The sequence below is a fragment of the Euphorbia lathyris genome, chromosome 7 (assembly GCF_963576675.1).
Source record: "Euphorbia lathyris chromosome 7, ddEupLath1.1, whole genome shotgun sequence".
NCBI lineage: Eukaryota > Viridiplantae > Streptophyta > Magnoliopsida > Malpighiales > Euphorbiaceae > Euphorbia > Euphorbia lathyris.
Window position 1 is genome coordinate 80,032,629 of NC_088916.1, and position 14,593 is coordinate 80,047,221.

General features: G+C 35.2%; 1 protein-coding gene across 3 annotated transcripts; it reads right to left on the minus strand.

Moving 5' to 3' along the window:
* Positions 1-2,360: 2,360 nt before the first annotated feature.
* Positions 2,361-8,953, minus strand: LOC136235626 (AT-hook motif nuclear-localized protein 10). Of its 3 annotated transcripts, none has more exons than XM_066025437.1 (6): positions 8,778-8,953; positions 7,672-8,343; positions 6,249-6,301; positions 4,732-4,863; positions 3,985-4,146; positions 2,361-2,928 (listed from the first exon to the last, which is right to left on the minus strand). In XM_066025437.1, exons 2-6 carry the CDS (start codon positions 8,333-8,335, stop codon positions 2,713-2,715), a joined length of 1,227 nt encoding a protein of 408 aa, XP_065881509.1. In that variant the 5' UTR covers positions 8,336-8,343; positions 8,778-8,953; the 3' UTR covers positions 2,361-2,712. The 3 variants fall into 3 exon arrangements, with proteins under 3 accessions (XP_065881509.1, XP_065881510.1, XP_065881511.1); XM_066025438.1 differs by having other exon boundaries at positions 7,672-8,340; positions 8,778-8,952; XM_066025439.1 differs by lacking the exon at positions 8,778-8,953 and having other exon boundaries at positions 7,672-8,628.
* Between the last annotated feature and the right edge of the window lie 5,640 nt (positions 8,954-14,593).

Here is a 14,593-nt window from a genome sequence, read left to right on the forward strand (position 1 = left end):
TTAAAATAAAAAGGTTAAAATGTTACTCCCTCCGTCCTATTATATAAGTCGTTTTAAAAATTAATTTTTTTTTAAATACGGGCTTGGGCCGGGCCGGGCCTGACAGCATTTTCATGTGTCCAAGCTCGGCTAAATGGGCCTGGACTTGGACGGGCCGCGCGAGCTCGCCGGCCCATGCCCAGGTCTAGTTATACGTAGTAAAGTTTTTTCCAATTTGATTGTCACGTCAATATTTCAGTGATTTTTTATCTGAATTGGTTGGAAATAACATGTAAGGAATAAGCGGAAAAAAACACTTATATAAGATGCAAAAATAGGTCTAACGTTTATAATTAGTAGCAATTTTATCCATGACATCTAAAATGATGCACTTTAGAGTAATTACACCAGATGGGAGCAATTTGGAATTTTTCATCGAAAAATTAAATTGCAAATCATTTAACTACAAACTGTACAAACCACAAATCTCTATTGCAAGTTTTTAAACCACATGTTGTTTTTGCAAACCAATCGACATTATGGTTTTTTACTTTACCTTATTTTTAAGAGAAAAATTGTGAAATAAATTTTAAATGCCTCTATTGTGTTATTGAGAGACGATGATTGAAAAAGAAGGGAATGTATACTACTATTGTCAATTTTTTATTTCATTTTAACCGACTACATTTTATTTTCTATCTATGAAGCACAGACTCTTACCCAGGGTTGGCGTGGCGGTGTCGGATCGAACTCGCCAGACTTGGGGACTCGCTAGGGACACGACCAAACACGTGTCCGACACGGCAAAAACGTGTCCCCTACGTTTTTTTTCTGTGACTTGGGACACGGCGACAAGAAATAAATTGTAAAAGTTTAGGTCTTTATCTTATTTTTTTTTTTTAAATGAGGTGGTTTAATTATAAAATTTTAATAAAAAAAACCTAATATATAACTGTCGCTTTCTCTCAACATTCGCGACTTTTTCTTTTCCTGTGCGATATATTTATTGCTTGTCTTTGCGTTTTACTTGCTGTAGTCTTCCTCTTCTCCTGTGTGATATATTTGCTGCTTGTCTGTGCATTTTTCTCGCTGTTGAAATCCTCCTATTCTCTACGTTTTTCTTACCGTGAACTCATCTGCCTTCCATCTCCTCTTTATAAAATGGCTTGACTTATTTGTGATTTATCAAATTTTTTTACATATTTATATAATATATATATAATTTAATTAATTAATTAATTATATAAAAAAATTCAGGTTCCACCGCACACGTGTCCCATATTTTCTAAAACTGTTGTTTACCGCACCCGAATCTATGCTTCATAGTATTCTATACATGATTTATATTAAATTCAGTTATATGATACTAATTATTTATAAAGATTTTTGAATAATTATAATTTGAATAATTATGGGAAAATTACATAGAAATTTATCTTTTAAAAACTATTTACAACTATATCAAATTATAATTTTAGATTATGTCAAACTAGTAAAATCAGTATTTTTAATATACTTTAAGGATTGGAATTTATAAATTAAAAATCTAGAATATATTTTCTAAGGTTTATGATTTATGAATTGGAGTGTAGAATTTTTAAATTATAGTGTAAAACTATAATATATAAAAAATAATGACATTAAAAATTAAATTTATTGATATAATTTAATTGTAATTTTATACTTAATTATAATATTTATATATTTGACCCAATAATTATTACATTGCAAATGAACAGCCTATGCCGGCTCTAGGCCCTACAAACAATGAATGTCACAATATTTCAACAATTAATTTACCGCAACAACAAAAAAAAAAAAAAAAAAAAAAAAGAAAAAAACATCCAAAAATATACTTATCTTGCATTATTATCTCAACAACAATTAAAAAAACTTCTCAAATCAAATGTGCATATATATATATATATAAAAATGCATAATATGAGTAACACGGTTCAGTTTTTCAAATTTTCTTTTACGTTTTTTCCATACCGAACCAAATTACCGAAAACTAAGATCGATTCCAAACCAAAGAGCTAAAAACCGAACCAAAAAAATAAATTAAGTCAGTTCAGTTCGATATTTTATCGAATAATGAACACGCGTAGCTGAGGTTGCAACAAACCCGTGCATCCCCCTCGATCCAACATGGGAGGAAAGGAAATACCAACGCTTAAACGAAATGAAAAACCAACAAAGTGTCCGTTTGTTTTCAATTTTCGGAACTGTTTTTTGCCTTTTAGTCTAAACAGGAGACAATGCGTGTGCTAAAAATTCGAAACAGCTGCTTTTAAAAGAAAATCAACTAATATCTGCTACCTATCAGTAACAGTAAACCGCAAATAGCAAACAGGAGCAGATGAAACAAGCGGACCCGAAGATTGAAAGTTGCAAACGGGCAAAACTTATAACTGAAAAAGAAATAAATACATTGGCTACAACAACAACAATAATGAACAACAAATTAATGCCAGGATATGTCAAGCTGCTACTAATCTCAATCTAATCCCCCTAAAAAACATCACCTTAATCTTAACTTCATCAGGATGTTTAACTACTAATACTACCTATCTGGCATTTTCCAGCAAGCAAATATCAAGAAGCTCGAAACCGGAAACAGGTTCTATCGTCTTTATTTTAAAACACCGAGTCTAAACCTACTGAAACCTTAACTTTAGAGGCCTACAGATATCACAAAATTAGATCACAAGCCTGATATTAGTCATCAAGGTTTCATTTCCATGAAATGCCTTGAGGATGGCTGTTATATGCGCCTGAATTCTGATGAACCGGACTTCCAGGACCTCCTGAGGACTCGCTATGAGTGCCACGTGACGGTGGGCTTCTACCCCCAGCTGGATTGAGTCTCCCTGTTGCAGTTAAGGATTCCATATAGTGCAATGATTTCGGTTCCTTCTCACCTTCTGAAATGAAACTTGCCACAACTAACTGCGTACGAAACAAAAAAGTTAGTTTGGTATCATTAATTTTGAAAATAGCATCTTTAACCCCCCCCGATCGTTTTGATTTTTGTTAATTGCGCCTTCATCTTTCAATATGACACATTGAGTCCTCGAACAATTATAATTATACACATTAAGTCAATGCTTGCCAAATTAGTTAATTGCAAGCATCTAACTTAGTTAAAAGAGCATTGCTCGCTCCATTAGCATCTGAAATTATACTTTTTACAGTTCAAAATAAAGTCTTCACAATCTATGCAATTATAATTGATCAACGTGTCAAATAGTGAAGGGTTTAATAAAGGAAAATTGAAAAGATTAGGGGCCTCAAAATGCTTTCTTCCCATTAGTGTTTGCCATAAAATTACATAGCATAACCCATGGCTAAAAATTCGGGTAAATAATTTACTAGTCCTTACATTTTTACCTAACACACTGATTAGTCCTCCTATTTTAAGGACTAAATAGTGCATTGGGTAAAAATGTAGGGGGTAATAAATTATTTACCCTAAAAATTAAGAAAGCAGTGTTGAGATCTACATTTGCTAGTAAAGGTGTTAGCCAAATCAGACCATAGTCCTAACCATTGAACACATAACAAGATCAACCATGCCAGTGAAAAAAAAAAAAAAAACCTATAGCAGACAAAGTTGCGGTGCCATCACTACGTGTTTGAATGTCTATATTCGACATTTAATTATACCACGGTCTGATTTACAGACGAGAAAATACATCACCATACAGGCTGGAGCCACATCAAAGATGTAAAGTAATGAGGTCATGGAAATTAGGAATACAGTTCCATAATAGGGGTCATTTGGAACTTTTGAAAGTTCAGGGAGGCAGTTGAAGTTTTGGACCAAGTACAGGGGCAACAAATATATGTATTAAAAGAAACATAAATTCAAATGTTTAGTGTCCCTCAATGTTCCCAAAATGAGCTCAACAGAAAACATCCCTAGAAAATAGTGATAGCAACATTCCTTGGTTTCTATAAGGAAAACACTGTAAAACTGAAACATAACAGAATAACAAAATTTACCTGAATAGGAGTTGCAGCAATTAAAAGACCGGCCACACCACCACCAAGTACGCGTCCATCTGAGTCAGAGAGAGCCACACTTAGGCCCCCAGTTCGGCCCCAGTGACCACCACTTTCTGATGGCATAAATGAACCAGATAATGACAGGATTTCAAATCTCCCCTGCAGGGAACAGATTTGCATCATAAACCCGAATTTAACCCACTACAGGCCATTTTACAACAGATAGAAAACATGTTGGTAAATAGAGGGTTGTGCAGTACCACGCGTAATCAAAAGGAAAGTACATAACCTTTTACACGATAAACAAAACCAATGGGAATCAACCTTTTGCCCCTAATCTTAAACTTCTAATTGAAATCTCAGAGGTCAACTTAGAAATTAAGCTTATCAAACAGCATCACCCTGGGAGAAAAGAACAACCTCCATAATAGTACCATCGACCACGGTAAATATACAACTAGTTTTGAGCATTGCGGACTACTATGACTCCTGTTCTCACAAAAACCATATTCTTGAGAGAGAAAAAGACGGGCAAATATGGATTTAATGCAATAAAGATCTAACTGTTACTATGTAAAAGAAAAAAACTGCACTTCATTGTATTGAAGTCCATGACAACAAATATTTACTAAGTCTGAGGGAAATTCGAAGCTTAAAAATAATCCATCCATGGATGACAGATATTTACTTGCACCTTTTTTATAATAAGGAAACTAAAATGACATTAAAAGCAACATGTCAAACCTCATAAGTTACAGTTCCACCAGACGTGGATGCTTGGCGAAGAGTCACATTGGAAATGGCACCATTTGCTGACAGGATACAGATTGCCCTTGGACCATGCTGTGAAAACGACATTATTTGTGATGATAGATCCTAGACAAACAAATAGAAGTACAAGTGAGCTGCTGATTGGTAGAACACAGAAGCACCAAGTAACATAAGCATAAAATAGAATCACACTAGAAAATTTAACATAAAGTAGGATTAACATCCCTATCTCTCACGTTATGGAATCCAAAAATATAATATGATAGTCATATAGATATGCCAAAAATACAAATAAAAAATTAAGGAAACTACTTAAATAACTTTCAAATATTGTGAACGTAATTATTACCGGTAAATTAATATCCAACTTATTATCATTTTGCATATTGCTGATCAACTACCAACATGGCATGCGATTACAAGCTAAGCACTTATTTCAGATGACAATCTGATAAGGCCACGTAGACAGCATGCATTTACAAGCTATGCACTTGTTTCAGAAACAAACCTGATGTGGATAATCAGACGGCATACAATTACAAGCTATCTACTTTGCATAAACAACATGATTTGGACACTTAGACAACTCACAATTATAAGTTATGCACTTATTTCAGACACCAATTTAATGTGGACACAGATGCATGCAATTACAAGCCATGCACTCATAACATAAATCAATTGGATTTGGACATATAGCTATGCACTCATAAGAAAAGTCAATCCAATTTGGACACATAGCATGCAATTACAACTATGCACTTGTTCCACGTGCCACTTAATATGGGGCACGTAGAAAATCTGCGAACAATGCTCCCATACGTTTAATGGATCGTTCCTCCTTCACAAATACAGAATGTAGACTAGCCCCGGGATAAATCAAGAAAGAAAAATCATATATAAAGCTATAAATATATTTGATTGAGGCTGAGTACAGTTAATAGTCATTACTAAACTGCACAAATATTTGTTTTCATATATTATTAAAACAGACTTATCTTTTATGTTCAATAAGCATATATGTTAAAACACACTATCTTTTATGTTCAATAAACTACGTTGTTCATTTCAAAAATTCACCTCCTCCCATGCCCTGAGAAGCAAGTTGCAACAGTCTCGAACTCAAATAATTTTATTTAAAAAATGATTCAATTGTATAAACAAAAGAGTTCACTTGGTAAAACTATAACCACAATCGACCATTCTTGCACGTGAATACTAAATAAATATGTTCTACATATTAGCGACTTGGAAAGCCTAAAATTTTGTAGACATAGTTCACAAGCATTAACAAGAAATGTATAATTAACTAACTGTAGATGTAACCTATATGTATATTTAACTAACTGTAGATGCAACCTATGGTGAATAATATTTGCACTTGGTATAAACAAACATTATAATTAGACGAAACAAAAGCTAAGGTGTTTAACCAGAACAAATTATGTTCCACCGGTAATAATCAGAAACAAAAAAAAGGAAAAACATACCTCTCCAGCTTTCACAGTGATCATATGTGGAGTAAATCCAAACCCGGTCGGTCCTGCATAGAGAAACCTCTTAGAGTAAAATATAAACAAAGGCACTCAATCAAGCACATAATTACATGATAAACAAAAAGTTCAAAAATTGACAAAGAAGCAAACAGTATTCATAAAAGGCCTAATATATCCCCAGCCCCCTGAAGCTGTCCAAAAACTGCAACTGGCCCTGAACTTCAAAATGTTACAACTAACCCCCTCAACTTGTTTATTTGGAATAAATAATCACTCAAATGCCACGTGGCAGTGCTTGATTGGCAGTGGAGATTAGTTGCAACTTATTGAAGTTCCAATCACGCACTGCCATGTGGCATGTGAGGGGGTATTTGTTCCAAATAAGCAAGCTGAAGGGGTTAGTTGTAACGTTTTGAAGTTCAGGAGTCAATTGCATTTTTTGAACAACTTCGGAGGTGGGTTGGGGATGTATTATGCCTAAAATAATAATAAACTAAATAATAAATTCCCAACCTCTTCAATAATATATAGCATGAGAACAGGATATTCTTTCATAAATAAATAAAAAACTTCAATCAAAAGAGCATAATTCTTAAAATGGATAATTAATTTATCTCTTTACAATTAAAAACTTAATCTGTCATGGAATAAGTATTATAGAACAAGGAGGGAATAAAGAGCATATAAGTAAAGCATAGTTGACAAGAAGAAAGGGCAGATAGGTCATTTTGTGATCTCAAAGAAAATGAGGTAGGACGAAAACAGACCAACAATGCAATTCCAACATCGCTTTCTTTTCCTTTTCTTTTAATTATTTCTGTTTATAATTTGCAGAGTGATCTAACACAACACTCAAATTACCTAAATTATCTTGTTTCATTATATCAGCAAAACCCATAGTTGTTAAATCAAGATTCGACTCGTGACTCGAAATCTCATTTTGTGAATCGAATCAAATTCAAAATGCTATAAAAAATAAAATATTAACCATATTTAACTTTAAATATTAGTCCAAATGCAATTCTAACAACTATGGCAAAACCATCCCCTAACAGAATCAATAAAGGCCTATGTTGCATGGAAACGGAAACGGGAAATGAAACGGATACCGGAAATGTTATTTCTAAAAAAAAATTAGCAAGGAAACCGAAAAAAAACGGAAAAAAAACGGAAACAGACACGAAAGGCCAAGAAAAAGTCCCATACTCCAGCACTAATAATATTACCAATTACCAAGCAAACCAATAACACACACAATATCTTATATATATACATATATATAAATACTATACAGAAGAACAAGTCAATCCAAAACTCCAGCACGTGACAACCAACATCCCCACAAAATAGTAGAGAAAAGAAAAATATCAAAAAATCAGACATTAATAAAGAAGCTATCTTTATATAAAGTAATTACCCATTGCTTGGACATGGTGCTTCTTGTTACTTGAACCAGGTGGTCTCCCTCTCGCCTTTTTTGTTGTCCCACTCGACGAGGCTGGGGTTAGGGCTGAAAGTTGGGAAGGAGGAGCAGCCGCAGTAGCACCACCTCCGGCAACGGCAGTAGCACCACCGCCGGGAAAGGCAGTAGAACCACCGCTGGCAACGGCAGTAGCAGGAGGAGATGGAGAAGAAGCGAAACCACCGCCTCCGCTGCTTCCACCGCCTCCATTCTGTTGTTGTTGTTGAGGCTGCGTTGCAGGCACAATAGCCATATGCATAGTCGCCATAGATCCATCTGGCCCGTATTTTCTCGGCCTGCCTCTTTTCTTTTTCATCCCCTCACCTCCGCTGCCGGCGTTCACATTAATCCGGTAGGGTGGAAAACCTCCAGAGGCTGATCCTTCCACAACACCTCCTCCGCCTCCTCCTCCCACCGATCCGGCAATAGGCGTCGACGACGGTTGGTAGGAAGGCGAGTTGTTGTTGGTCACAGGTTTATAAACAGCCGATCCTTCTGAACTGAAAGCTAAACGCATGTTTTGGATCATCGGCTGCTGCGGCGAACTTTTCTGGAGACCCAGGCCAAAAGGCTCCACTCTGCCACTGCTCGTCATCACTCCTGTCTCGGATCCTGCCATTTTTACTGCTAAAAAATTACCATAAACATCAATTTACACTCTCAGATCAGAAATGAACTAAACCAAAAATTTACGGAGAAATGTAACAGAATCTGACAAAATTCAAACAGATAAGATTTTTCAAGTTGAAAAACTACTGAAAAAATTTCAAGCCTCGGCGACTGAGTCAGAGTCAGAGACAGTGTGTGAGAATTTTACAAGAAAACAGAAGTTTTCCCCCAAATTTAGTGGCTGAAAAACAGTAAACGCAAAATCAAAACCCTAATGACTAAACAAACACAGATTTTCCTCAAAATTTTGACATAATTCCACACAATTGTAGTTAAACAAAAATGAAAAAAATCCTCACAAACAGGAACAAAAAATTTCCATTTTCCCCCAAATTAAAAACCAAAAAATAAAAAAATTACAGTAAAAAATACAGAAAAACAGATAAACTCACCAATAATTCAGAAAAATATAACAAAGCCGAGATCGAAAATTAGGAGAAGAAGAATCGAAAAAAAGCACAAGCAGAGCTCCAAATGCTTTAATTTTCACAGGAAATGCGAGAAATCTAAAAAATATTAGCAATATATTATTATTAATTGTCAGAAATATTTATATATTATTTTGTGTTTTGCTTTCCTTTTTCTTGCCTCGAGGGTTTATTTTATTTTCTAATAATTTTTTAATTGCATTTACTATAACGCCTCAATCCTTCTTCTCCACTCTCTCGAGTATCAAATTTCTCTAACACGCCCTGAATGCACGACGCGTGTCCCTTTTACACTGGGGATAGCACGTGTAGTTGAGTTAAAGAGAGTATAGTGGCACTCTATACTCGAACGTGTAATAATGGTCGGTGACTGTCATATTTTGTATTCTGCTCTTGTTTTTTTCTCTTTTTTTCTTTTTTATTCTATGGTAATAATTAGTAGTGGTGCATTTGGATTGGTGATTAGTCAATTCTTTTTCTGTAATCTTAATGCAAGATTATATTTGAGATTTTATTTCTTTTTTCTGTAATAAAATATTTATTTCACTTCTTAATTTAGATTTTTTTTTCAAAAAAAATAGATATTTGATTTTTTTTATTTATTAATTATTATGATTTTATGATTTTTTTATTAATTATTGGTTTGGTAAAAAAATATTTATTTCACGGATAAATTACATCTATGGTCACTGAACTTTATCAATTTTAACATTGTGATCATTGAAATTCAATTCTAATCGAACGGTACAGCCACTGAATTTTACACTTTTTAACATCGGTGGTCACTCAATGTCTCAAAATGATCGTTGACAGCTTCAAAATAAAATATTCGGAAAGTTAATGATATTCTAAGGAGCTTTAATTCTTGCAAATTTTCGTTTTGAGGTCATTTAAGTATTGTTTGGTCAGAAGAGAAAGTGAATTTTTAGAGAGAGAAAAAAAAATAATTTTAGAAAATAAAAAAAATGTGGTTTTATAGTAAATGTCATTATTAACAACTTTAATTCTTGATAACGGTTATTTTGAAGAATTAGTTAAAGTTGAATAACTACCGGTGTTAAAAAGTGTAAAGTTCAGTGGCCGTACTGTGAAGAATTGAAGTTCAATGACCATAATGTTAAAATAAATAAAGTTTAGTTACCATGTTTGTAATTTACCCTTTATATCACTTCTTAATTTATATTTTTCTTCAAAAAAAATTATATATTTGACTTTTTTTATTATTAATTATTGTTTTTTTTATGAATTTTTTATTATTAATTATTGGTTTGGTAAAGGGTAGTTGAAATTTTATTTTTATTTTTATTTTAATGGAGAAAAAGAATTATAAAAAGAAAAGAAAATAAAAGTTATCCATAAAACGTCATTACACTATAATTGAAAATCCTGAAATGGATTTTGTTAATCAAAGCCTAGGGGCCACTTTCTTAATTTTAGTTATTTTTTTAGATATGTATATGATTTTTTTTTAAAATTTTCATGATTTAAAATGATAAAATTATAAATTGACGGTATGATAAAATTATAATTTATTATTTTTTTTTGGTAAATAATAAGTTGACGGTATAAGTTAACGAGTTGGTTCACGTTTTCGCATAGTCTTTTTGTTTTTAAATCTTGTTTCTATTATGTAAAAGTAGATTAAAAATGAAGTTTTTTTTTTGGTATGATAGGAAAGGAAAAAACAAAAAACACCACAAAAACCAAGACTTAGCCCGTGATCAGTCTAGGAAAACCGACCCCAACCATATCAACCCTCAGAATAGAAGAAAGGAAGTTAGGAGGATCAGAGAAGGTAGAAACTCCCAGACTCCTCATGTGGCCTTCTTCTGCAAGACGGTCCGCCACATTGTTTTGCTCCCTGAAGATGTGACAGAACTTAATGGATTCGAAGGAAGAACAAAACCTTCTTATCCCTTTGATTAAGTTTTTGCTACTTAGACAAGTAGTATTTATATCAGAGATCATTCTGATAGCTTCCATATTGTCAGATTCAACGATCAGCTTTTTCAAACCCAGATTGATAGCTAGTCTGAGACCAGAATAAATCCCCCAGAGCTCCGCCGAAAAGGAAGACCCTTTACCTAAATTTTGAGTAAACTCATACATCCAGCCGCCTCCTACATTTCTTAACACCCCTCCAGCAAAAATTTTACCATCTCTAAGGCAAGAGCCGTCAGTATTCAATTTCACCAATCCTTCACTAGGCCTACTCCAGCCAAAGAGATGGACCTCCCTCCTCTGAATAGACCCAGCTACAGTGTCCTCTTTGAAACTATCCACAATAGTCCAAATCTTTCTGGAGAAGAAATTAAACAGATTAGGAATGACAACAATACCTCCTCCAAAAATCTCTTCATTTTTCCATTTCCATATCTGGTGACAAACTACTGCAAAAATGGTAACCCCATGTTCAAGATCCGCCAGCAGCTTCCCACTAATACCATCCCCAAACCAGTCGAGATCCGAATGGGATAAGAAAGCAGGCAACAACTTGTCTGGGATAACTTTTCTCCACACCTCTTTGCTCTTAGCACAGTCTCTAAGAGCATGGAAAATGGTTTCTTCAAACCCACTACATCTACTACAATCTCCTGAATCCACCAAATGCCTCCTTCTCCTATCCGTATTAGTAAGCAGCCTATTCTTTACCCCCAGCCACAAGAAGCTCTTAATACGGTAAGGAACTTTCAAGTTCCAAATAATTTTCCACAGCTCTGGGTTCGGAGTCTCCAAACTTTGATTAAAGGCCTCATATGCGGATTTGCAGGAGTAAACCCCATTGTTAGTCAAAGACCAACAGTGCCCATCTCTATCCTCCTCCTCACTACTCACTTTGATCCCTCTAATTTTCAGGAGAGATTCCAGATTAAGAAAAGACTCAAACCTCGACCAAATCCAATCACCCTGAGAATTAACCACATCTGCAATCCTCCAATTACGAATATTTATAGGTGGAATGGAATCACAAATCTCTAATAAAGGTTTCTCACCAACCCAAATATCATTCCAAAAGCTAATAGACTTTCCGTTGCCCACATCCCATCCAATCCCAGAGCAGAATTCAGTGAAGACAGCACTGAGACCTTTCCAAAGAAAGGAACAGTTACTAACTCTCTCCTTAGGACCCCCAAAGATCCTATCTTTTCTATACTTTCCGCATAACAGCTGGACCCAAAGAGCAGAAGGAAGCTGCCACATCCTCCACAAAAGTTTCATCAGTAACACCTTATTGTTCTCTCTGGCTTTCCTAATCCCCAGACCCCTTTTATCTTTAGGATGACAGACTTCATCCCATGGAACAAGGTGAATTTTCTTTCCCTCCTCAGACTCCCCCCATAAGAAAAGGCGGTTAATCTTATCAAGGTCATTAAGCACAGGTTCAGGCAGTCGACAAGCTTGCATAATGTGATTAGGGACCGCACAATTAACTGACTGAATAAGCAAAAGGCGGCCAGCAAGCGAAAGAGTCTTAGCTTTCCAAGCGGCACATTTACTATTAGTTTTGTCCAATGTTTCCTTAAAGGAAGCTTTAGAGACTCGATCACTATGGAGGGGAATCCCCAGATACTTCCCCAGAGAATTAGTCAGAGGAATGCCCGATATATCACTTAGCCTTTTGCAAATTCCCTGGCTCATGTTTTTTGAACATAACATACAGGATTTTTGGATATTCAGCTTTTGGCCAGAAGCAGAACAAAAGCGGATGAGGATATCCATAATCACACCTATTTGCTCCTCATTGCCTTCAACAAAGATTATAACATCATCCGCGAAGAACAAATGGGTAATCTTGGGACAGAATTTATTGATCGACACCGGGTGAAACACCCCATTACTGACAGCTTCTTGGATAAGGTGGGTCAGCCTCTCCATAGCAATTACAAATAAAAAGGGGCTCATAGGATCCCCTTGGCGGATACCTCGGGAGGGAGAAAATTCCTCAGACATATCTCCATTAATCATAACTTGAAAAGTAGGAGAAGAAATGCAGACCTCAATTAACCTCCTCCGGCTATCAGGAATCCCAGCTCTCTTAAGACTGTCAATGAGAAAACTCCAGTTCAGACGATCATAAGCTTCTTCCAGGTCCAATTTCATAGCCACAATACCCTTTTTACCTTTCTTGATTTTCATAGAATGAACCATTTCCTGGGCAATAACCACATTATCCATCATCTGTCTCCCAGGAACGAAACTGCCTTGATTTTGGATAATAATATAAGGGAGAATACTCCGGATTCTATTAGCCACAATCTTTGTAACAGTTTTATACAACACATTACAAAGGCTAATAGGCCTCATCTGAAGAAAAGAGGAAGGCTTTTCAACCTTAGGGATCAAGACCAGAAGAGTTTTGTTTACCAACCTAATATCCTCAGAACCACTAAACACTCTTTCAATAAAACTGTAAATACCTTCTTTAACAGTTTCCCAGTGTTTATGATAAAAACCAGCAGGCAGGCCATCAACTCCCGGAGCCTTAGTAGCCCCTATACTGAAGATAGCCTGATCGATCTCATTCTGGTTGATAGGATGGAAGGCTTTCTGAACTGTATCCTCTTCTAACCTGGGAAAAGAAGTCCTAGTCAGAGCTTTGTCCAGGTCCACAGGATCTTCTCTGAAGAGCTCTACATAGAAATTCAGGACCAAACGGCGAATGTCCTCATCCTCATAAACCCAATCTCCAATAGGATCTTTGATGGCATCGATTCTATTCTTCTGTCACAGTAGAAAGATGGAAATACCTGGTGTTGCGATCCCCATTTTTGATCCAAGCTTTCCTAGACTTTTGAAACCAAAGTAATTCCTCCTGCCTGAGCACAGCTTCTAATTCATTTTGGAGCGATCTTAGAAGCCCATCCAAACTGTGATCAACTCTGATCTCCAACAAACGTTGGATGCCCTCCATTCTTCTCAAAATTTTATTCTTTCTTCTGATAATATGGCCAAAGATATTTTTAGAGTAAATTACACCAATGGTACCTGAACTTTACCCTAATTCACAGTTTGGTACCTAGATTACATTTTATCTCAAAAATATACCCGAAGTAACGATGACCGGACAATTAAGTATATTTTACCGGTTAATGGCTGGTTAATGCGATCTTGATGAGTAAATTACACTGATGGTACCTGAACTTTATCTGAATTCACATTTTGGTACCTAGATTTCATTTTGTCCAAAAAATACACTTCAAGTAAAGATGACTCAATATTTTAATATATTTGACCGATTAGTGATTGATCAACCCGAGTTTGACCATTTTAAATTAAAAATTGAGACCAATCATACACTCAATTAACATAAAATTATAATACTGTCATTTAGCTCATAAATGACAATATTATAATTTTATGTTAATTGAGTGTATGGTGAGTCCCAATGTTTAGTTCATGTTACTCGGTCACTAACCGATCAAATGAACTAAACCTTTCAGTCACCTTTACTTGCGTTATGTTTTTAGGATAAAATAAAATTCAGGTACTGAAGTGTGAATTATAGTAAAGTTCGGGTACCATTAATGTAATTAACTCATGAAACTCGCGTTGACCGGTCATAACTGGTAAAAATATACTAAGTTGTCCGGTCATCGTTACTTCAGGTATATTTTTGGGACAAAATGTAATCTAGGTACCAAAGTGTAAACTATGTAAAGTTCAGGTACCATTGGTGTAGTTTACCCGATATTTTTATTCCAACCTACCACATTATTCCTAAAACCCTCATCAGCTTGGATGACATTGTTGGTCCCTTATAACATTACAAGTATAGTTCC